This window comes from Heptranchias perlo, chromosome 29, assembly GCF_035084215.1.
Source record: "Heptranchias perlo isolate sHepPer1 chromosome 29, sHepPer1.hap1, whole genome shotgun sequence".
In the NCBI taxonomy this organism is placed as follows: domain Eukaryota; kingdom Metazoa; phylum Chordata; class Chondrichthyes; order Hexanchiformes; family Hexanchidae; genus Heptranchias; species Heptranchias perlo.
The window spans coordinates 32,762,133-32,787,870 of NC_090353.1; the positions used below are offsets into that span (position 1 = coordinate 32,762,133).

General features: G+C 44.1%; 1 protein-coding gene across 2 annotated transcripts in view; it reads right to left on the reverse strand.

The window, feature by feature from the left end:
• LOC137299580 (CUGBP Elav-like family member 4) overlaps positions 1-25,738 on the reverse strand; it is a 314,894-nt gene that overhangs the window by 269,612 nt on the left and 19,544 nt on the right. For both annotated transcript variants that reach the window (XM_067968429.1, XM_067968428.1), the window contains exon 2: positions 15,119-15,201. In XM_067968429.1, coding sequence (XP_067824530.1) covers positions 15,119-15,201 — 83 coding nt within the window. The remainder of the gene's footprint in view (positions 1-15,118; positions 15,202-25,738) is intronic.

Here is a 25,738-nt window from a genome sequence, read left to right on the forward strand (position 1 = left end):
CAGGGTCTGTGAGGCCAAAGTCCTGGGCACTGCCAATGTTGTGATTCCCTCCCTGGCCCCACTCCCTCCACGTCATGAGCTGGCAATCTCAGCGTAATTTCTGGCCTTTTACTGCACTCGTGCCAGAGTAAAGGATTCTTTATATGGATTTGTGCCCCAAACCGTATATCCGCTATTACGGAATTTGATTAACATTGGACAATTTTAGCTGATTGGTAGATTTTACATGCATCGACCCAATATTTTTTCATAATCTGGTCAACTAATTCAATCATTTTCTTTCGATAATTCATTAGTTTCCTGACAGAATTTCTCCATTCGCGACCTTTAAAAAAATTATCATCCTTTGAAATCAGGCAACAGTTACATGGAAGTCACATTGACTAATATTTCAGGGCTCCCCTGAAGATTTTGCTGGTTTAAGCCAGTAATTAGATGAACCATTAAGACCAGAAAGGTCACAGGTTTGACTCCCAGTCTGTGCTGAGATCCCTGATGTATGATTCCCAGTCTGTGCTGAGCTATGTGGCATCCCATTCCCAGACTGTGCTGAGAGCCCTGATATCTGTTTCCCAGTCTGTGGTGAGCTACCTGGCATCCCATTCCCAGTCTGTGCTGAGCTACCTGGCATCCCATTCCCAGTCTGTGCTGAGAGCCCTGATATCTGTTTCCCAGTCTGTGGTGAGCTACCTGGCATCCCATTCCCAGTCTGTGCTGAGCTACCTGATCTGAACAAGGACAGCACCCCCAGGTTGAGAAAATTGGCCTTGCTGGAAATTGCATGTGGGATGGGATTGGTTTGGCTCAGTTAGGTAATCTGCGGAGATTCACTGTCCACATGAACAATGGCCACATGGGTGAGGTACCAGTGGATAACTGGTGCCTGTGGAACTGGTATCTGGAGATGGAGTAAGCCAGAGGATGGGGCAAATACCAAGGGCCCACTGGCCTTCTGTCACCTTGGATTTAGAAACAAAAGAAAGTGCTTGATGCTAACACTGAGTACCCAGAGCAGAAAAGTGCTCCCAATCCTTATCCCTGACCTTGATTAACATAAACATTAGCCAAAAAAAATGTTGATATTAACAAACAAATGTAGGCAAAGACTGACGGTACACCCCCATCTGATAACAGCTTGTGGAAGAGTCTTTCATGGACACATGCTGTAAATTGACTTTGTTATGTGCCCATCATAATAGAGGAGCAAAAGTCTGAGATGTTCTGGGAGAAACTGTAATTCAATGTCTGGCATCTCTGAGTACAAGGGCTGCTGTAGAAAGTGAATACAGCTCACGCATGACACTGACAGGAGCACAGGATGTGCGTGCCAGTGACAGCTTTTGATTAGTATTGACTGCACGTTTAATACAAAACCTGCGTCAGAGCCAACCCACGACCCGTCATCTTTGGTGTCACTCAAATCGCCCACATTTCTTTTCTCATGCCAAAATCTTATCTTCTCCTCAACTATTCTTACCTCTCCAGAATGTTCAGGTCTAAGGTTGAAATACTGCTCTCACACAACTCAGGGAGTCCCTTCAAACACCTTTCTAACATTCCTGACAAAATACAAAGAGCAGGATCTAATAGGTGATCTTCCCTTCTCACCTTCTGCCACCAGCCTCACTCCCCCATTGAAACATTTCTGGCCTTTCTTTATTGGCACTACCCAATGTAGAACTAAGCCACATGGACCACATGGTCTCAGGTTCAATTCCCTGTCTGTGCTGAGTTGGCCAATCTCATCTGGGGCAACAGGAAGGCTGCTACAATTAGCTTCAGCCCTCACCCCCTGGGCTAGGGATGGGAAATATCAGCCAGTGCTCCTGCTGCTGATCACTAGCCAGGGACGACTGCTGGAAAGAGCACACGCCTGATATCAGCTGAGGGCGGGATTGGGGGGGTCAGCCGTGATACCACCCACAGTTGAGCAGCCTGTCAGCTGGTCTAGGTTCACAAATAAAGAACTCTCATTTGGGAATGGTGCAGGACCCAGCGAACGTCAATGGTTTCAGGAAGGGACGGAGAAAAGGGGAAATAGTTTTCTGAAAAAGATACAGCGTTGACAGTAGTTTATATTATTATAAGAGGATCATTGTGTAGTGACATTTTATCAATAGCTGCATCTTGTTTGAAATGCAAATTCCCTGTAGCACAGATCGGAGCTTCTGGTCAGCAAAAATTAAACTCAGAGTTTAAAAACTCTTCATTGGGAATCGATTGAGAAAGGGTTCTCTTTGAATTAAGGTTACTGTTAACTGGCATCAAGGTGTATTCTTAACCAATCTCAGTGGTGAGCAGCCCTGATCTGACATCAACCCCATTAAGTGATTCACTGGGGTGTGATTAAATGTGGAATATTGAGTAAACCTGATCCCATGGCACCCTTCAATTCTTGTGGTACCAGCTCTGGGTACATACGAACATACAAAAATTTCAGACAGGAACAGACCAGCTGGTCCATCTAGCCTGTCCCGTACACTTACAATGCCTCATGCATCACAATACAGACACTCCCTACCCATCTAGATTGCCAACCCATTTGTAATGCCAAGTCTAGATTCCACTTAACCTTTCAATGAATGAAAAACCTTCCCAGCTTTCCAAAAAAATGACAATGTACATTTATATACTGCTTTTCTCACACAAAATACTCCCAAAGCACTTTATATACAGAGCATGGACACTGAGCGGGTTATAGGAGAGAAGTTAGGGACAGGTCACTGAAAGGACAGTCATAGGGGCAAATACTGAGAAGGCTTTTGAAGGTGGGGAGAGAGGTAGCAAAGAGGAAGGGTTTTGGGAGAGAGATTCAGGGTGTAGAGCTAAAATACACACATCCTTACCATCATACGACAAACATTATCGTCTTAACTTTCATTGTTGAGTCCTGTAACGGTACCAGGCACACAAAACCCCTGAATTTTTCTCAAGTAATTTCTTATTCTTTGGGAAGTCTTCATGCTCATCAAGAACATGCTTTCACTTTAGGATCCAGTGTCAGGATCAACCACTCCCAGGTCAGCTTTAGAACTATCAGATGCAAAACAAAACTCCCTCTACACTGCCTTAACAGTATGCCTTATCCCAGTCTCAGAAGAGCATCTCTTCTGCACCGGAGAGAAGTTACCATTTAGGTCTAAGTTAGTGCAGTGCATTGTGGAAATTCAAGGTCCCAGAAAGTCTTCACTTTAGACCCTAACAGCCAGCAAAGAGAAGGGATTTTCATGCCACAATGTGAACTATATTAAAACCAAATCCTAGAGATGAAAGGACAGTGAGTTAACGTCCTACACCCGCTGCATTATTGTTTTTTAAAAAAAGAAATGGACTTTCAAGTATTTGGATGAACTCTAGCAGCCTTTCTGTTTATTTCTATCTTTCTATTGAATTTTGGAAGGAACTATTCTTATTTATAGTGAGTGAAGATGGCCTCTCTGGGGACATTGAGGAAAATGAATTACGAGCAGAGACGGTCGTTAACCCCTTGAGCTTCAGCAATTGCATCATGTATGTTAATCTGTTAAATCATCTCTGTTAAACAGTCGACCATATTACCTCTCCCAGGCCCATTTCTCCCAATGCTGTCATCAGCAATCATTGTTTAAAGAACAATACCTCATTTTAAAGTTAACAAAAGATGCTAAACGAAATCACTCCTGTAATTGTGCTTTTTCTTTCCAGTTTCTTTTCCTTTGAGAGCTCGGTTTTCAGCTTAGAATGACGCTGGAAACAACAGACCTGGTAATATAGTGGAACCTCCATTATCCCCCATAATGGAGGGGACACTCTGGCAGATCAAGGAGCGAGCTAAATAATTGAGGTTTCATTGGAAGAAGCAGCGCACTAAATAGCTTTGGGACAAGCGAGAGAAAGACCATTTATATTGCCTTATCATATATTTCACAGCATTTCAAAGTGTTTCAGATATCATGAACTGCTTTGAAGTGCAGTTGTTATGAAGGTGAACGTGGCAACCATTTGGCACACGGCAAGGTCCTACAAACAGCAATGAAACGATCAACCAGTTAACAACAACAGCTTGCATTTATATAGCGCCTTTAATGTAGTAAATTGTCCCAACGTGCTTCACAGGAGCGATTATCAAACAAAATTTGACATCAAGCCACATGAAGAGATATTAGGACAGGAGACCAAAAGCTAGGTCAAAGGTATGTTTTAAGGAGGGTCTTAAAGGAGGAGAGAGGTAGAGAGGCGGAGAATTTTAGGGAGGGAATTCCAGAGCTTAGGGCCTAGGAAGCTGAAGGCACGGCTGCCAATGGTGGAGCGATTAAAATCGGGGATGCGCAAGAGGCCAGAATTAGAGGAGTGCAGATATTTCGGAGGGTTGTAGGGCTGGAGGAGGTTACAGAGACAGGGAGGGGCGAGGCCATGGAGGGATTTGAAAACAAGAATGAGAATTTTAAAATCGAGGCATTGCCGAATCAGGAGCCAATGTAGGTCACCGAGCGCAGGGGTGATGGGTGAACGGGTTAACCTAATCTTGATGTTGGTTGAGGGAAGAATGGTGGCCAGGATACTGGGAGAACTCTCTGCTCTTTCAGGAGTGTCATGGGATCTTTAGCATCCACCGGAACAGGCAGACAGGGCCTCACTTTAACGCCTCATCCAAAAGGCGGAATTTCCAACAATGTAGCACTCCCTCAGTACTGCACTGAAGTATCAGCCTAGATTATGCACTCACGAACTGAAGTGTGACCTAAACTCACAACCTTTTGGTCCCGAGGCAAGACTGCTACCAACTGAGCCAAGGCAACACTTAAAGATGATGAATCATTGGGAGCAGCAAGAGAAAGAAAGGATTTCAATGATCAGCAGTTGTGAGTAGGGACACAAGGAACCCACTAATAAGCTGTTCAGCAGATGGGAGAAGCCTCCGATATTGGGCACTTCTTACATTCTGTTTCTTTTCAAATCTTATACCATCTCAAAAAAAAAATCCCAATGAAAGATATGAGGCAAGATAGGATCAGACTCAGTTGTGATGCCTCCTGTGGTTAAATTGCCTTCTGATAGTACTGCCCAGGCTCACACATGGAGAATCACATGTGGGCAAGGTACTGGAGGGTTTTGGCGGGGTTGCATCTGAGCAAAGCCTTTGGAAATAAAGAGGGCAGGAGAGAAAATTTCCTGGGAAAGGAGAGGGAAAATAATTGAATTGTAATATTATTATGAGGGGTTTCATTTTGCTGCAGGTCTCAAATGTTAGGCAACAACTTTTACTAATCATCTATTAATTTCTTTGTTTAAAGAGGGAGGCTCACCATCAGTGCCAAATTTGTAACAAACTCTTATTGTGTAACACCATTTTGATTTTTTTTGAGGAGTGAAAATATTTTTGTTTGAACAGTGAATGCTAATGATATCATCCAATAAGTGGCTGGGATGTGTTACAGCAGAATGTGAACACAACATTTGTAATTATACATCTGTTTGAGAATTTAGAAGTGTTCCCTTATAGGAAAAGCGCAGAGAGATAGGATTGAAGTTGAAGAGATAGCATGGCACAGGCATGATGGGCTGAATGGTCTTCATCTGTGCTGTAATGTTCATGATTCTATGAACATCAATCTGTGCTGCATCAATGTTGTAATTAGGCAACTGGTTAGATCCATAATGAAGTCAATCTACAAGATGGAGATTCTAAGCATATATATATATATATATATAAATAATGCTATGATTCTATAAGTGCTGCATCAACACTGTAATTAGGAAATGTTAGATATGGATTTAAGGGGAAGCTACATAAGCACACGGGCGAGATAGGAATAGAAGGATATGCTGATAGGGTTAGATGAAGAGGTAGTAGGAGGAGGCTCCTGTGGAGCATAAACACTGGCATAGGCCGGTTGGACTGAATGACCTGTTTCTGTGCTGAAGACTCTATTTAATTCTATGTAGACCTGTTTAGATCTGTAATGTATATTCGGTCAGTCTACAAGAAGGACGTTGTAACCATTAGGTGTAAGTAATGCTCTTTTCAACCGTAAAAAATCTCGCTGTTTTTCATTTATCACTCTATTATTGAGAACCTTATAAACAATATAACATAAGAACATCATTTAGTTGGGTTTAATGAGAGTATCACTAATGATTATTGAGCTCCCTTATGTTGCTGGGCTCAGTAACTCCTCGGACCAATTTAATGGTATCAACAATCAGTGCTTGCACAAAAAAAAAATTACATCGACAAACACAACGTTATTAAAGTTAAATCCCTGTACTTCCAGCTGTTTGGTTCCTTAAAGGGAAATGGCGCTGGGACTCACTCTTTTAATTCTAAACTGTGTCCCAAAATAGCACTAACTTTAAAAAGGAAATCAGCTTACAATTCCACTGAGATAAAAGGGACGCAAAGGTTTCTGCACTTGTTTATCTGTGAGCAGTAAGTCATCCACATGAGTGTGACTCATGGGCACCGCAATCTGTCAACAGCCTGCAGGCTCAGTCATGCCCACATAGCCCAGTGACAGCTGTTAGCGCACAGCGGGCGCCAGCTAAACATGTATACCTGATCCTGGCAGAACGGCAAAGTACCAAAGCCCTCTCTCCCCTTTCCTCCCTTTTCCATTCCCTCCTGCAGAATTCCAATTATAAAATGATCCCATTTTTAAATTCCCTGCACTTTAAACAAGGCCAGTCCACCGCTTAATTTTCACCCAAAGACAGCCACTCATTTTAGACGTCTAGTCATTTTCTGTCTAAAATATATTTTCATCAAGAATCTTCTGCTATTGTTGAGATTCAGCTGCTCGAGCACTGAATAAATACATTGAGATCAGCAGTCAACTGACTTGATCTCTAATCTTTGGAAATGCCAATTCAATCAGCAACCTCATCCAAAATCTTTTTTTTTTTTTAAAAGAGCAGCAAACTTTTTAGTATTTAAGATTCAACTGCCTAGAAAGGGATTGTCTCCATGAAAATGTGTGAGACAATTGTGGGTTATTTTTATCATGAAACATCGCATCCCCGCTTTGTGTGTTTATCAACAAGCTGAAGAAAAGGTTTCCCATGCATTTTCTGGTGAAGGTACTGCCCTTCTGAAATAAGGAACAGCCCAGGAGGAGGGCTCAATTCCACTCGACGGGACTTTCTGTTAACAGTAAGGAGTTTGGCAGCTTTCCCATTGACCTAAGGCTCACTTCAGTCCAAAAGCAAAGAACTGAAGCAAACGGCTTTCCTTGGTGATGGACATATCGACCGTGTCTGCAGTGGGTAACACGGATTAGGTATATTTTTCTCAGGTAGCTAACGTGAGCAAAATAGCTGTTGTGAGCATGAAGCAGATTTCCCATTTTAAACTCAGACCGATGTTTTCGTTCACATTAGTGACTGGAGGAAGACTGTTCTCCCACAGCGGAAATATCACAACAACAACTTGAATGTTTATGACACTATTAACATAAAAAGATCCCACAAGGGTGTTGGCAATGGAGGCTAACTCAGGAAGAGGGAGATTAGGAGGTGTGGCAGAAGGCTTGGCGGAAGAGGTGGGTTTTGAGGAGGTTTTTTAAGTGGAGGGGAAGGAATGGGGGTAGAGAGGTCCAAGGAGATAGTTCCAAAACAGGACCAAAGCTGCTGAAGATTACCACCAATGTTGGGGAGAAGGTTATTGGGGTTAGAAAAGAAGGCCTGACTCAGAGAACAGAGCATTCAGGAAATGTTATAGGGCTGGAAGAACTTGTTTGGTAGGATAGGGGAAGGCCACGGTGGGACTTGTAGACAAGGACAAGAATTTTAAAAGTAAAATTCTGGGTCCAATTCAGGGCATTGCACTTTAGGAAGGATGTGAAGGCCTTAGAGAGGGTGCAGAAAAGATTTACTAGAACGGTTCCAGGGATGAGGGACTTCAGTTACGTGGATAGACTGGAGAAGCTGGGGTTGTTCTCCTTAGAGCAGAGAAGGTTGAGAGGAGATTTGATAGAAGTGTTCAAAATCAGGAAGGGTTCAGATAAAGTAAATAAAGAGAAACTGTTCCCGTTGTCAGAAGGGTCGAGAACCAGAGGACACCGATTTAAGGTGATTGGCAAAAGAACCAAACACGATGTGAGGAAAAACTTTTTTTACGCAGCGAGTAGTTATGATCTGGAACGCGCTGCCTGAAAGGGTGGTGGATGCAGATTCAATCGTAGCTTTCAAAAAGGAATTGGATAAATATTTGAAGGGAAAAAGTTTGCAGGGTTACAGGGAAAGAGCAGGGAAATGGGACAAAATGGATTGCTCTTATAAAGACCCAGCACAGGCTCGATGGGCCGAATGGCCTCCTTCTGTGCTGTAATGATTCTATGATTCTAAAGTGAAATCATGGTCAAAAATGGCTAGATGATCTGCCAGCCCCTTGAAACTGCTTCCCAAACACACCGAATGTCTGTCATTTTGAGTACAAGACTTTGTGCAAGACGGACTCGTATCAGTAAATACTGTAAACACAACTGAAAGGGAAAATAAACTGGGAGTTTTCTTACCCGGCAAAGAAAGTAAATCTACGAGAGATTTTGTAGTAATGTTAAAGGAGATGGTATTTTTTTTTATTAATCGTTCATGGGATGTGGGCGTCGCTGGCGAGGCCAGCATTTATTGCCCATCCCTAATTGCCCTTGAGAAGGTGGTGGTGAGCCGCCTTCTTGAACCGCTGCAGTCCGTGTGGTGAAGGTTCTCCCACAGTGCTGTTAGGAAGGGAGCTCCAGGATTTTGACCCAGCGACGATGAAGGAACAGCGAAATATTTCCAAGTCGGGATGGTGTGTGACTTGGAGGGGAACGTGCAGGTGATGTTATTCCCATGTGCCTGCTGCTCTTGTCCTTCTAGGTGGTAGAGGTCGCGGGTTTGGGAGGTGCTGTCGAAGAAGCCTTGGCGAGTTGCTGCAGTGCATCCTGTGGATAGTACACACTGCAGCCACAGTGTGCCGGTGGTGAAGGGAGTGGTATCCCTGTGGGCATTGGATGGTATTTGCCTACAGAGTTCCTCACTGACAGATTCTTACCCACAGAGTTATGCCACTGTCTGCTTTTTGGTTTATTACTGTTTGCCCACATCGTGCCTCTGTGTTAATGCAGATGTAGATTCTACTCCCAAGCTTTGGGAAGCTCTTCTCCAATCTCTCTAAACTTCTAGACAGGATAGAAGAAAGAAACCCAATCCTCCTCTTACCATCTTCAACCTCACTCTCTTTCTCCATCGCAACTTTTGTGTGTTTCTCTATTTTACCCATACTACTATGGCCATTGCTCCTTTGAACTTTCCTTACTCTTACTCCTCCTAAGTTACAAATATGCCATCCGACACACTCTTTCTCCTCCCTGAGTCCTCACTCTATTGAAATCAAGGTTCATCACATCATCTCCTACTTTCACTCATTCTTTCCCAGGATCTCAAATCAGGTGGAGCTCTTTACCTCCATCAGTCTTCCCTTCCTCTTACAACCTAAGGCTGTCAAAACCTAAACTTGCCGTTGCCTCACAATTACTAACTTGGTTTAGCCTGTGTTCTCGCCTTCCTTTTTCCAATTTTGGTGTCATCATACACTATGATCCTCAGCTAGGTCTCAATAACAAAAAAAAATTAGTTGTCCGCATTAGTCCTAAGACAGCAGCAACATTTTTACACCCATATTAAAAAAATTATTATTAACTGACAACAATGCAATTTTTTTAAAATTTGCTCTCGGTATGTGGGCAGTGCTGGCAAGGCCACATTTGATTGCCCATCCCTAGTTACCGTGAGAAGGTGCTGGTGGGACTTCTCCTTGAACTGCTGCAGTACTTGTGGTAATGGAGCTCCCACTATGGTGTTAGGTGGGGAATTCCAGGATTTTGACCCAGCAGCAATGAAGGGACGGCGAGCTATGTCTAGGTCAGGATGATGTGTGACTTGGACGTGATAATGTTCTCAAGGGCCCTGAAATTTGTCGTTAGTTCTCATTATATGCAACATTGCAAGTGTATATATAAAATAATTTTTCGCAGATATTATAGGATGGAAAGATGTAGATTTTCAAAAGCTGCAAAGGCCATTTCATAGCCTCGAGGGCTGATTTATATCTGGCAGTGTCCTAGAATACTTCTCAAGAATAATTAAAGGACATTTTGAGAGTCCCTTCAGACAGCCGCATAAGACTTTCTCAGATGAGCGTCCATAATGGAAGAAAGGAGTTTCATCTAAAAAACCATCACCATTCATGGACCAAGAACCTGGCTTCAAAATGGTGCAAATGGTGGAAGCTAAACATTAGGTGGCAGAGCTTGGGTGGTGAGAACCCCTGTTTTAGAGGTGGGATCACTGGCTTTGTTTTAGACATGGGGGTCGCTGGTTCGAGTCCCAGGACTGCCCGGTACCACGATCTGTCAGCCTCAGTCCTGACGAGTTTTGTCTGCCCTCTGCCAGCCGGCTTGTTACACTGTGCGGGGCAAAGGGGCCAGGGAGATGGCAGTAGGAAAGTAAAGAATATTGCATTGTCAATCTTGCCCTGTAACAAGTGGGCCAGTGATTTTAAAAACAGGAAAAGCACACCATGTCCATCGGCCTCTGTAAAGAGAAGAGATGGGTTAAGGTTCCGGGTTCCAACAAAGGGTCTATATCCAAAAATGTTCTGTTTTTAGTTCCGTTTCCAGCATTTGAGCTCTTCTCCTTTCATCACAAGTAGGCAAGTCTCAGACAACTTAAGAACATAAGAAAGCATGAAATAAGAACATAAGAACATAAGAAATAGGAGCAGGAGTAGGCCATTCGGCCCCTCGAGCCTGCTCCGCCATTCAATAAGATCATGGCTGATCTGATCCTAACCTCAAATCTAAAGAACACAAGAAGTAGGAGCAGGACCCGGCCACTCAGCCCCTGGGCCCGCTCCGCCACCCACAGGGCCTTGACCGATCCGAACTCAGCTTCATGTCCAATTTCCTGCCCGCTCCCCGTAACCCCTAATTCCCTTTACTTCTAGGAAACTGTCTATTTCTGTTTTAAATTTATTTAATGATGTAGCTTCCACAGTTTCCTGGGGCAGCATAATGAAGAAAGGCTACTCGGCTTATCAAGCTTGCTCCTTCCGTGCGCAATCTTGTACCCAACCCAGCCCAGTTCGTCTCCTGAGTAAAGGTTCTCCACAGATTCTCCCCGCTCACCTCCAAAATTAAATTAAATTAAACAAAATTCCAGAATCTCTACATCAAAATCAAAATCCTGCAAATGCTGGAAATCATTGATTAACATTGATTTCAATAACTTCAAACCATAACCACTGATCCTATTTTTTTTGGACAGCAGGCACTGGTAATGGTTCTGCCAACGCCATTTACAATGTCATCTTTTGTTTCTTTACTGGTCCCAGCAGCTCGGGGCATGCACCAGAAGCCCAAGACGCGTCCGAAATTGGGCCTCGAGCCTCATCAATGCTCCTCCTCCTCCTGGCACAAGGTGAAGATAAGTTAAAAAGAAGAAACTAACCTTTTTGTTGTTTGGCTTCCAGCAGCCCCTTTAAGGACCACTGGCTGTGCTGCAGCAAGAACAGGAAAATCTGAGCAGAGCATGCCTGCCCCATACTCCATTCAGTGCCGGCCAATTTTCAAGAAGGGTCTTTAAAAAGGCGCTAGGCCTCTCATTAGCATGTGCATGGAGCCGAACGCCTGTTTAAGGCAGCCGCACCAGTCAAAATGGCGTCAAATGTATTTCAGATGCCCTTGGGGAGCAGGACACAGCCCAACAAAATTGGACCTTTTTGCCCCCGTTTTGCACCCCAAAAAATGGGGACAACGAGGTCCAATTTCTCCCCCATAAAGTTAAAGGATCCCAAAGTAGCAGATTCACCTTGACATTAAGTATACACGGCCCTCATTTAACTTCTATAGGCTTCACAGATTTTTTTTCCTAAATATTTTTCTCCCTTTCTCCTTCCCTGAAGGTTTTGACTCTCTGCTCTTCCATACCTCGCCTAATTGGCCACTCTTCATGAGTGAGCCTCAACGGTAGGTATCAGCAAGCTACCTGGCCATAACAGGCAAGTCTGATCCGGCCTTCATTTAATATCCAAACACACACACACAGATAGTGATCAGGAGTGAGAACTCTGGCCAACTTTTCTTAACATGCTGAGGTCAATTGTAGAACCCCAGTTTCCAACCAAGCTAATTCATCGCAGACAAGAGATGAAGTGTAGGACCTTCTTTGTCTATATGGATCAGCACCTGATTAGATAAATTTGCTGAGCCATTGGGGTGAGCACTTCAATAAATTGACAGCAGGAGAGGACATCGTATTAACGACATTGTTGATGCATGACAGAGCAGGTTGAAAACTTTAAATTGGTGTTAATCACCAACTGGGGAAGTTTTTAAGTAGGGTTGCTGTTACTTAAATGCTGAAAAAAGACTAGCATTTATATAGCAGCTGCACAACCTCAGGAAGTCCCAAAGCGTTTATAACCAATGAAGTATAGTCACTGTTGTAATGTAGGGAAACACAGCAGCCAATTTGCACACAGCAAGGTCCCAGAAACAGCGAGGAGAACTCCCCTGCACTTCTTCGAAATAGCACCATGGAATCTTTTACGACCACCTGAGAGGACAGACGGGGCCTCAGTTTAACATTTCATCCAAAAGACAGGACCTCGGACAGTGCAGCACTCCCTCAGTACTGCAATGGAGCGTCAGCCTAGATTATATGCTGAAGTCACTGGAGTGGGACTTGGGCTCACAACCTTCATAAGTCAGAGGCGAGAATGCTACCTACTGAACCATGGCTGACACATAGCCAGAGGGTTTGTAGCACCACAGCACTGGCAACAGGGACAGGAAGTGAAATCATTGTGTCTACTAACCAATCATAGAACTTTATGTTTTTTTTTCCCTTTTTTTGGAAAAACATTTGTCGAGCACGAGAGTGCGCAGCTTTTATCATTGCAACAAGAGAACTAAATCCCTCCACCCCTCTTGTATTAGATCAAGGATGTACCAAAGGTCGGGGTGGAATTACAAAGCAAACCTATATCCATAGTTGTCAACCAACAACAACAACTTGCATTTATAAAGTGCCTTTAACCTTGGAGGGAGTGCAGCGTAGGTTTACTAGAATGATACCCGGACTTCAAGGGTTAAGTTACGAGGAGAGATTACACAAATTGGGGTTGTATTCTCTGGAGTTTCGAAGGTTAAGGGGTGATCTGATCGAAGTTTATAAGATATTAAGGGGAACGGATAGGGTGGATAGAGAGAAACTATTTCTGCTGGTTGGGAATTCTAGGAGTAGGGGGCACAGTCTAAAAATTAGAGCCAGACCTTTCAGGAGCGAGATTAGAAAACATTTCTACACACAAAGGGTGGTAGAAGTTTGGAACTCTCTTCCGCAAACGGCAATTGATACTAGCTCAATTGCTAAATTTAAATGTGAGATAGATAGCTTTTTGGCAACCAAAGGTATTAAGGGATATGGGCCAAAGGCAGGTATATGGAGATAGATCACAGATCAGCCATGATCTTATCAAATGGCGGAGCAGGCACGAGGGGCTGAATGGCCTACTCCTGTTCCTATGTTCCTATGTTCCTAACCTAGCAAAACGTCCCAAGGCACTTCACAGGAGCGTAATCAGACAAAATTTGAAACCAAGCCACATAAGGAGGTATTAGGACAGGTGACCAAAAGCTTGGTCAAAGAGGCAGGTTTTAAGGAGTGTCTTAAAAGAGGAGATGGAGAAGTTTAGGGACAGAATTCCAGAACTCAGGGAAACCATCCACTTTTCATGCTGACATCATCTTTTCCAACCCCCGTTTGCTCTGCTAGCGCTGGGACTCGATAAACTGCTGTCTGTCTGAAATCTCCCTATAATCCACCTTGGCCGCCGTAGATTATTGTGCAGTTTCTGCAATCAACTGTTTTCTAGGGTATGGCACGAACGGGGGCTGCAAGTGGTCGGCCTGTATTTATATCCCATTATTCCACCATGGAGTGTCCCAGTTCACAAATTACCAAGACTCTGATAGACAGAATCGACTTCTACTAGTAATCTAACTAGTGGTTAAATCTATTGGAAAAAAGGGAAACTTGATTCATAGCAGTTATAAGCAATGGAAAGCTTAAATAAAGACTTGCACTTATACAGCACCTTAACACATCTCTCAGAATCGTCACAAAGAGCTTCACAGACAACAAATTACTTTGAAATTCAATGACTTCTTATTGCACTTGGCCGCCATTTAGCAAGATCCCACAAACAGCACTGAGACACATAACCAGTTAATCTTGGGGGGGGGGGGGGGATTTTTTTTTTTGGTTGTGTTGGGTGAGAAAGAAATATTGGCCAGGACACCAGGAAAACTGCCTGCGTGGGATCTTTAAAATCTACCAGAACAGGCAGATGGTTCCTTGGTTTAAATTCTTATCTGAAGGATGGCACACTGACAGTGCAAGCACACCCTCACTACTTCGCTGGAGTGTCAGCCCAGATTGTGAATTCAATCTCCCAGTATGGAGCTCAAGCTCTTTTGCTCATTAGGAAAAGAAAAAAAAGAGACATTTGCATTTATATGCAGACCCTCATCACTTTGTCAAAACATCTCAAGGCGCTACGCACAGTGAATTATTTTTGGAGCACAATGACTAGTTGTGTAAGGCAAGTGTCAACATTTGCGGTACGATTGAGATTGGTTTGCTTACTGTGGAGAGGCTGCAGATCCAGCCATCCACTGACCAGGGACTCGGGTTGAAATCGAATCATAAACAAGTGAGAATCCCTATAGTTTTGCACATACAATGCTAAATTGATCGCAAATTGGTCGCACTGAAAAGTTGCGAAGCTAATAAAAAGGAAAAGCAGTTGGCCTCAAAACAGCCCTTTAATCATAATCTCCTGCAGTTACCCAGACTAAAATTATCCCTGAGGGACGCCTACTTTACATTAATTACAATGGAGCCTCCAGGAAAATACATATTCAAGCCACACTCGGCTGTAAACAAGTGGTGGAGCTGGTTAAGGTCTGTTAACCTACATTTACAAAAGTGTCAGAATCCGGGTTTAAACTGCAAAAACAAACAAACAGCGGGGTGGGGGTGGTGGGGGGAGAAAGGAGAGATAATATAAATGTATTGAGCAACGGGTCACACTTACCCCGGGCAGTGTCTTCTGCTCGTGTAATGCATTCTGCGCCTTGATAGCAGATTCTCTCGCACAGTATGTGAGGAAGGCACAGCCTAGAGGAACAGAAATATGGTATAAAAAAATCACATAGCACTGACATTTCATTCCATAAGGCAAAGGTGTTTAGAAATATATGAAAGGAAAGGTGAGAATAGACCATCATTGGATGGTGCCACCATGGGCATCCGCTCCCCAGATGTTCGTAAGGCCAACTCCTGGGAGAGGCAAAAAGTAACCTGTGACCAATTTCAGGAAAAATTCTGGGAGCTTTGCCCCTGACTCCCGAATGCACTGAAGCAGAATCTAGGAGGCCATAGTTCCCCATGATGTATCACTAGGTAAACTTCAAATAATCCAACACCCCCTCCCCCATATGTCCCAGTTTTTTTTTGGAATATAGGGATATGTAGGATCAGAAACAACCATCTCCACCTATCCACACCTCAATTACAGGGGTCATGCAAGAGAATTCCGAAGAATGTAGATTTTATTAATTTGAGGAAATAAAAATGCTCCACAGACCTTCCCACTCTAAACTTTTACACTTCCATGCATTTCAGAGTGCTCGATATGCCAAATATTGCACCTTAGGTCATCTAGATCGCTACCTTCCTGTATAATGTGACTGAACTTCAAACCTCCAGCGCTCTGCTCCACCTTCACCCTCATAAAGTATCAACCTTGCCTCATTGGTTGCAAGTCCCACTCCAGAGACGTCAGCACAAAATCTAGGCTGACACTCCACTGCAGTACTGGGGGGGCGCTGCACTGTCAGAGGTGACGTCTTTCGGAAGAGACGTCAAACCATTGGTCTGCCCTCTCAGGTGGACTTTAAAGATCCTACGGCACTATTCGAAGAAGAGTAGGGGAGTTCTCCCAACGCCCCGGCCAAGATCTATCCCTCAATCAACAGCTAAAGCAGATGATCTAGTCGCTTATTTCATTGCTGTTTGTGGGAGCTTGCTGTGCGCAAATTGGTTGCCACGTTCCTCTACATTACAATAGTGACTACACTCAAAAAGTACGTAATTGGCCATAATGCACTTTGGGACGCCCTGAGGTCATGAAAGGCACAATAGAAATGCAAGATCTTCCTTTGTAACATTTTCCTCAGATTGGAAATTCTGTGTCGTACAGTTGAGGCCAGATAAATGTATGTACATCCTCTCAATAATATTCTGAGATGGGACATAAGTTGGTGGGGGGGGGGGGGGGATGCTGGGGGAGTGTCACCTGTGCAGACAGAATATTTACTATGGAGGGGCAGCAGGCCAGCATTGAACAGTGGAGATTTGGAGGAGGAATGAATATTCCAGAAATTTGCTTAACAACCTTTGGGGATCAGGGAGTTTTTATACAGAACTTTCTCTCAGGAGATTAAATGGATGGAGCAGAGTTCATGAAAAAAGGCTAAGTGAGTGGGCAAGAACATGGCAGATGGAATATAATGTGGAAAAATGTGAAGTTATCCACTTTGGTAGGAAAAACAGAAATGCAGAGTATTTCTTAAATGGTGAGAGATTGGGAAATGTTGATGTTCAAAGGGACCTGGGTGTCCTTATATATGAGTCACTGAAAGCTAACATGCAGGTGCAGCAAGCAATTCGGAAGGCAAATACTATGTTGGCCTTTATTACGAAAGGATTTGAGTACAGGAGTAAAGATGTCTTACTGCAATTATATAGGGCCTTGGTGAGACCGCACCTGGATTATTGTGTACAATTTTGGTCTCCTTACCTAAGGAAGGATATACTTGCCATAGAGGGAGTGCAGCAAAGGTTCACCAGACTGATTCCTGGGATGGCGGGATTGTCATATGAGGAGAGATTGAGTAGACTAGGCCTGTATTCTCTAGAGTTTAGAAGGATGAAAGGTGATCTCATTGAAACATACAAAATTCTTACAGGGCTCGACAGGGTAGATGCAGGGAGGATGTTTCCCCTGGCTGGGGAATCTAGAACCAGGGGTCACAGTCTCAGAATAAAGGGTGGGCCATTTAAGACTGAGATGAGGAGAAATTTCTTCACTCAGAGGGTGGTGAATCTTTGGAATTCTCTACCCCAGAGGGCTGTGGAGGCTCAGTCATTGAGTACATTCAAAACAGAGATCGATGGATTTCTAGATATTAAAGGCATCAAGGGATATGGGGATAATGCAGGAAAATAGCATTGAGATAGAAGATCAGCCATGATCTTGTCGAATGGCGGAGCAGGCTCGAGGGGCCGGATGGCCCACTCCTGCTCCTATTTCTTGAGCTCTTATGTTTTTAAAACAGAATTGGCCTTTTCTTATTCCAGATTATTTTATGTTCTTATATCTAACCCGATAGAGTTTTTTGATGCGGTAACAGAGAGAGTAGATGAGGGCAATGCAGTTGATGTGGTGTATATGGACTTTCAAAAGGCGGTAGTGGAGGCACATTCAATCGTGTCCTTCAAAAGGGACCTGGATAAGTACTTGAAAGGAAAAAGTTTGCAGGGCTACGGAGATAGGGCGGGGAGTGGGATTGGCTGGATTGCTCTTGCATAGAGCCGGCGTGGGCTCGATGGGCCAAATGGCCTCCTTTCGTGCTGTAACCTTTCTATGATTCTATGCTCAGTTAACCATATGTTTTATGATATATATAATCCACAATTGCTATGCTATTCTTTGCCCTTTCTCTCCACAGTGATTGTTGGCAGACTATCCAACCAAAAAGGCATCACCGCCGAGTCCAACCCAGTTCTTACTTGATATCCTAACAAGGGTCGCTGGATAGCGATCAGGAGCAGTGACCCTGGCTGAGTTTTCCCCTTCAAGGTCCAGGGGCTCTTAGGCCAATTGCAGTGCCCCAACTGTCACTTGGCACAGACCAGGGATCTTCCTAGTCTGTATGGATCTGTGCCACAATGGGTAATGAGCACAATTGGGGAAACTGTCTCATGGTTACTTCAAACTTCTATCTTCAATTCACATCAAGACAGCAAGCAGTGAGTTTTCTACAGGATAGTAGCTGGCTTGCAGTGTGATATAAGAGATAATGGACGGCTGATGCTAAGCTCTAGGTTTATACTTGGAGAACAGACTGCTGGCAATGAGTTATACACAGGGCATTAGAGAACAAGCAGTGAGTTATACACAGGGCATTAGAGAACAAGCAGTGAGTTATACACAGGGCATTAGAGAACTAGCAGTGAGTTATACACAGGGCATTAGAGAACTAGCAGTGAGTTATACACAGGGCATTAGAGAACTAGCGGTGAGTTATATACAGTTACATGGGCATTAGATGGCTGGCAATCAGTTACACGGGGCACTAGATCGTAGTGTATTATAAGTAGGATAACAGATAGTTGGCAGTGAGTTACACGCAGGGCATTAGATAGCGGGCAAGGAGTTACATAGGGCAAGAGAGTTATACAGAAGACACCAGATGGCTGGCAGTGAGTTACACACAGGGCACCAGAGTCTGGCAGTGAGTTACACACAGGGCACCAGAGTCTGGCAGTGAGTTACACACAGGGCACCAGAGTCTGGCAGTGAGTTACACACAGAACATCAGAGTCTGGCAGTGAGTTATACACAGAACACCAGAGTCTGGCAGTGAGTTATACACAGGGCATTGAATAGCTGGCAAGAGAGTTATACACAGACTCTGGCATTGAGTTATATACAGTGCACTAGATGTTTGTTTGTCAGTTATATACAGGTCACCAGAGTCTGGTAATGAGTTACATGCAGGACACCATTTGCCTGGTAATGAGTTACACGCAGGACACCATTTGCCTGGTAATGAGTTACACGCAGGACACCAGGTGTCTGGCAGTGAGTTACACACAGAGTACCAGACAGTTTGCATTGTGTATCATGCAAGACACCAGACAATTGGGACCAAGTAACACACAGGACACCAGATGGTTGGCAACAAATTATATCAAGGATAACAGATGACTGACACTGATTTATATAGTTGTATTAGAGTAATGGAGAGATAAAGACAAGGAATTCATAAGTAACATGCAGAACCTCCCCTTCCCCCACCCCCACCTGAATTTAAATAACCTTTTACTAGGACGATACCAGAACTGAGAGGTTAGAACTATCAGGTAAGATTGAACAGGCTGGGGCTCTTTTCTCCAGAAGAGAGGAGGCTGAGGAATGACCTATCAGAGGTCTTTAAGATTATGAAGAGTTTCACGAGGGTAGACGTAGAGAAAATGTTTCCACTTGTTGGGGAGACCAAAACTAGGGGCTATAAATATAAGATAGTCACTAATAAATCCAATGAAGAATTCAGGAGAAACTTCTTTACCCAGAGAGTGGTTAGAATGTGGAACTCACTACCACATGGAGTAGTTGAGGCAAATAACATAGATGCATTTAAGGGGTGCTAGATAAACACATGAGGGAGAAAGGAACAGAAGGATATGCTGATAGAGTTAGATGAAGTGCGGTGGGAGGAGGCTGGTGTGGAGTATGAACGCTGGCACAGACCAGTTGGGACGAAAGGCCTGTTTCTGTGCTGTACATTCTATGTAAACCCAAGTCTCCCGATCAGCTATTTGTGTTTTTTTTATAGTATATATTTAATACGTTACCAGAATGTGGCACAGAGGAAGTGGCACAACATGGCCCACAGCGTAATAAAGCTGATGCATCTTTTTTTGGTCGGCTGGCTGCCTGGCATGTGCAGAAACTTATTACGAGTCTCCAACCCAAGGTAAAGAGGGATCCACACAGGTAGAGTTTCAGTTAGCTCGATGCAGGGTGAGCACTCTCCCCTCCCCACCATAGGGAAAGACCATGCTTAACAAAGCATGAGGGGCATAGATAAGGTCGATAGTCAAAATCTTTTCCCAAAGGTAGGGGAGTCTATAACGAGGGGGCACAGATTTAAGGTGAGAGGGGAGAGATACAAAAGGATCCAGAGGGGCAATTTTTTCACTCAAAGGGTGGTGAGTGTCTGGAACGAGCTGCCAGAGGCAGTAGTAGAGGCGGGTACAATTTTGTCTTTTAAAAAGCATTTGGACAGTTACATGGGGAAGATGGGTATCGAGGGATATGGGCCAAGTGCAGGCAATTGGGACTAGCTTAGTGGTATAAACTGGGCGACATGGACATGTTGGGCCGAAGGGCCTGTTTCCATGTTGTAACTTCTATGATTCTAAAGCCCAGAGAGCTAATGTGCAGGCCAGCAGGAGCCATGGCTTAGGGACTCCCAAGTTTGTGCAGTGGTATTGCTGGAGTTTAACCAGCCAAAACTGTGCAGCACAAGAGCCCAGGAAAGCTTCCCGCCACTTGTCTAGCCAGGACCATTCTACCCCATGCGGCGTTGGTTTGCAGGTTCATCTGGAGCCGAGTTGGAAGAATCCCCCCCACCTCCAGTCACAGGTCCAACCCTCTAGGTTCTATTAGTGAGCCAGGCTGGCTAGTCAGTCATTACCAGCACCCTGAAGTACTGCGGACCTGCCTGGCTCAGGTATCGCGTGACAGTGGTTACAGCGAGATCAGTATTTCTCTCCCAACTGTAGACTGCCAGTGAGCTGCACACTTTCATGTAATACAAGCACAAGAGGATCCAAACTATTTACCTAGTCAACAGATTTTTATCAAACATAGAAAGGAACCGTTCTTAAGATACAATCTTTAAACATATTGGAAAGTGTTACAGCACATTAGCAAAATACACCATCATGCAGCTTGTTTTACTAGCGATCTCCATTATTGATAAACGACAGCCATATTGATTATCTTTAAGCGGGGAGGGGTGCAGGTTGTGAACAAACCGCATCACCCAAGTAATGTGCAGCTACGCTGCTCTTTGAATGCAATTCCTCACCGTAGCAGACAGGTAATGACAATTGGCTATGAACTAATGAAGGCGGGTTATTAGACAAAGGTTATCGACCTTTAAACACTGTCAAATCACACACAGAATATTAATTCAAGATCTAGTTAATCCAGTAATGTCCAATGCAGGGGCACCAACCAAACAATGTCGAGCAACTGCATACTATGAACGACAGTAATTCATTTATTTTTCCCTCAGTTTTCTCCACTGCTCTCCCGGAGGCACTGACATGTTGGAATACAGTTCCATGGACACCAGCAACCCTTAAACCGGTACCTCAGCCAAGTGCCCAATTCTCACGTGAGAGCCTAGATGATGACCAACAGGGGTTGTTCGACTTGAACCCGATCTTCTCCTCACCCGACATCCACACACGTGCATTTTTCAGTCGAGGTTTTGGATAGTGATCAAGAGTTGGATACTTGGCTTGATTTACCCCCCCTCCCACCCCAGCTCCAGAGACATTGAGGCCATTTTGTGGCACCCTCTACCGCTGCCCCAACTGAGTTCAGATAGTACAGCACAGATTACAAAACTGAACGTGGGAACTTCTGATCTGTATGACTCACTTTCCAGCCCTCTATTCCAGCCCATGTCCTAAAATCCTCTGATTCTCGCCTCCTGTACATCCTCCTACCCACCATTCCTCTTTCAGGGGCAGTGCATTTTAAGCCATCTCAGTCCTACTCCCTGGAGCTGCTTCCCTAAATCTCACTGCCTTGCAACTTCTCTCCCCACCTTTAAAAGCCTCCTTAAAACCGATGTTACCAATGGTGCCTTCAGTCATCTCTCCTGACACTTCCATTCCTACTCAATGTTTGCGCTGTCCTATATGAAGCAACTTGAGAAGGCGCTGTTTAAATGCAAGTTGCTGTTGTTTCACATTAGGCAACAGGTTTATCAACTGAGACATCGGCAGAGCTTAGTGATTCATTTTTTAAGAGATTTCAGCTTTCTCCAATAGTTCATTGGGTGAAGGCACTGTCTATACGGGGTGAGCACGGCTGTGATGCCCCCCCATGCTTGGATCCAGTGATATTAATAAGGAAGGAATGATCCAGCACTCACAGCCAGGATGACACACAACCACTTCCGGTAGAAGCAGTTACGTGAAATGAACTGAACATGAATGTCACTCAAGGCAGGAAATTCCAACTCTCAGTCGAAGCAGGGTTTGTCTCCAACATTCTCCTCCAGGAGGTATCGAGCCACTCTTCAGTTCTGCTAAGACATTGCGCTTTTCAAGATAAAGAGACAAATGAGGAGGTCCATCAGCTGATCCTAACTCATCCATCCAGAAAGACCCTACAGTCTCCCATCACTGCATCCAACTGTTTCTTAAATAGTTCCATTGTTTTTTGCTGCACAACCCTGCCCAGAAGTCCATCCCACATGCTGATCACTCTTTGTACGATGTGCGACGAACTTTCTCACATCAGTCATAAATTTTCTTTTCAATAGTTTGAACATGTGCCCCATTGTCCTACTCTTACAGTTTAAATTGATGTAGTGTTCAGATTTACTTATTCTCTATTGTTTGCTATTTCCTACATAATTTCGGTTCTCGGTTATCTCTTTTCAAGATGGAAAAAGCCAAGATACTCCAGCCTTTCCTTATAACTCAGTCCTCTGAAGCTAGGAATCGGTCTCATGGCTCTTCTCCCCAGGTTTTGAAAATCGCCTTTGCAGTGGCCAGAACTGGACATACTACTCAAAAAAGTGTGGTCTGCGCAGAGCATGGTACATTCAAAATTCAAATCAAAGAAGCAAATCAAACTTTAAATCATCAATAATAGGGGTTTAAGACTATATAGATTACTGGAGGCTAAAAGAAAATCATACGGTTTAGTACCAGCCTCAAGACATTCCACACCAGAATGAAGGGTTAAACTGTAAACTAGTGGAGAGAGACAAAATGGCTACAGGCAAATGTCAAATTGTTTTTACAATAAGGTGCTAAAAGCTTTTTACAAGAACAAGGCAATCTGAAGTGATTTTGCAACATATTGCAAAAGACATAAACTATTGCTAAATGACTGAGTGGCTTTCACTAAAAAAAAATCCTAAATGGAGTTGAGGATCAAATCGTTTCTCTAGTGTTTCACTGATAGGAACGGCACCAATATCAACCTTTTAACCTATGACATTGTAACAGAGACTGGTAAAATATAAAATATATTAAGAGAATTCTCAGGAGATGGGGCTCTGGAAGTTGAGGGAAGAGATGAGCCAGAGCCTGCAGTTAGTCAGCTCTCACAAAGTCTACATCACCCCAGAGAGGGATAGGTTAAACAGCCTACTGAGAAAGGCAATTTCATGCTGCATGACCCCATAGATTGCAATGTTTTTTTTCTTCCAAACCTCAAAAATAATGAAGCCCTGAAAAAGCTTCCAAAAGACAACAACATGAAAATAGCATTAAATTAGTGGCTCCTGCAATAGTTTAGTGAGTTCATCCAGTGAGTGGCTGAGCCATAAAAACCAGGAGTTTCGATCCCCTTGGGTTAGCCGATCTCAGCTGAGATGGTGGGATGGGGTGCTACAGTTGGACGCAGTGCCCCTGGCTTAGAGAGAGGGCAAACATTGGTCAGGGTTCTCACTCCTCATTGCTATCGAATAACCCCTGCTTCAAGTGTCAGTGTGGTAGTTAGATAAAGACAGGATTGGGCTCAGCTGTAATGCCCTCCAGTTGAATAGACACGGACTATGAAGGCTTGGCAGGGTGAGGTATCAGAGACTGACTGGTACCCATGGATCAGTGTCTCAGCCAGCAGGCAACATCTTCAGGAGAGAGATTAAAAAAACAAATACTTTGCCTCCTTCATCGGCTGCTGAACTACAACTTTCAATGTGAAGTCAGGGGCTTCCTTACATTTGTTGAGGGCAGGTGTAGTCATAGCGATTCATAAACAAAGGACTATGGTCTACTTATTATATAAAAAAAAGCAAAATATGTTGGAAATACACAGCAGCTCGGGCAGAATCTGATGGAGAAAAGCTGAAAGTTTCAGGTGAGTCCTTTATGAGAAGTAGTGAGACCGGAGAAACTCCTTTGAAGGACTGACCAAAACAACGAGGGAGGGAGAAGAATAGATTGAGCGCACAATGCAGAAATGTTGGGGGGGGTGTGGTGGGGGTAATCTGGCCGCACCATGGATGAACTCCAACCTGAACTTATATCCCGGGGTTATGTTTATTTACATATTGCGGATGGGTACTGGTGCCATTTAGGGCACTGGTGGCGTGCCCACCTCAGATGGGAGGGTGGGATTTCTCTGCGACACCTTCCTTGCTGCAGTGTAAGTGGGCCATGGGAACAGCAATAAATGTTTTCTTTTAAATGTCCCGACCTTTTAAATTTTAACGCCTTTCCTTGGGGCCCTTGCCAATTCTGGATGCCTGGAACACATAGGCAACCCTGGAGCATTGATATGGGACAAATGACAGGAAATAAATGTAGTTCCCTCATTTCCATGGCTTCATCATACATTCACCAATATGAATTATGTACCAGTCCCCGCTTCCAGTGGTTTTTCTCGACACAGTGAAAACGAGTAGGGACTCAGCCTAATCGGGTTCTACCCCAAATTCCATTACTGCCTGCCCCTAGATAACATCTTCCCCCTACCCACCGCCCCCCACCCCCACCCTGGCCCCTGGAATTGGGGGGGCTTAAACATGCTAATTGCTTTTGAATTTCCTTGGGGATTCTCCCGCTCCACCGCTGTAACTTTGGCGGAAGATCGGCAGAGCGGGAGAACCCCGTGGAAATTCCTGCCGACGATTGCTACTTGCTGGTCTCCCCTCTTCTTTGTCTTGGTCGGTCCTGTAAGCAGCCTCCTGGAGCCCTCCCACTTCTGATGAAATCTACATCCCAAAGCACTTGCCCATCTTTTCTCTCTCAGACTGACTTTGGGGGTCGGGGTAAGGGAGGTGGAGAGGGGTGGGTGGGAGATTCCTCTGTTTATGAAAACACATTTACATTTTCACTACACACATAGGAAATCTTCCCTTCCTCCAAGCTGTGTATTATCAGCGTTTTCTGTCTGTTTCAGATTGCCACTTCCATATTTTTATTCTTTGAAATCAGATCTTGAAGATTAACTTCATTTTTTTTTGAACGGAAGCTTACTATTTTAATGAGTGCTCCAGATATAAAAAATAATTGTGGGGTCTTGTGTCTTTAACCACTTGCCTATTAACCAAATACTTTAAAGATATTAAAACTCAAGCTGATAACAATTAATTTTAGTCCATCTGTATTGTTTGCTTTATTAACAAAGGATTTCTTAAAAGGGTGCTGTCACCTTTAAAAATTCCACAGAGCCAAAGCAGGGTCACTGGTCGTTACACTCCGAGATCTCTGCGCTCCTCCAATTCTGGCCTCTTGCGTATCCTTGATTTTAATCAGTGCACCATTGGCGGTCGTGCCTTCAGCTACCTAGGCTCTAAGCTCTAGAATTCCCTTCCTAAACCTCTCCACCTTTCTACCTCGCTCCTTCTTTAAGACTCTCCTTAAAACCTACCTCTTTGACCAAGCTTTTGGTCACCTACCCTAATATCTCCTTATGTGGCTCGGTGTCAAATTTTGTTTGATAATTGCTCCTATGAAGCGCCTTGGGATGGTTTTACTACGATAAAGGTGCAATATAAACGCAAGATGTTGTTGTTGAGCACACGTTTAGTTTTCATAATGACTTTGAACATTTTGGAAACACAGGGCCGAGATCAGCTGCACTCATAGTATGGCCTGCGGGCCA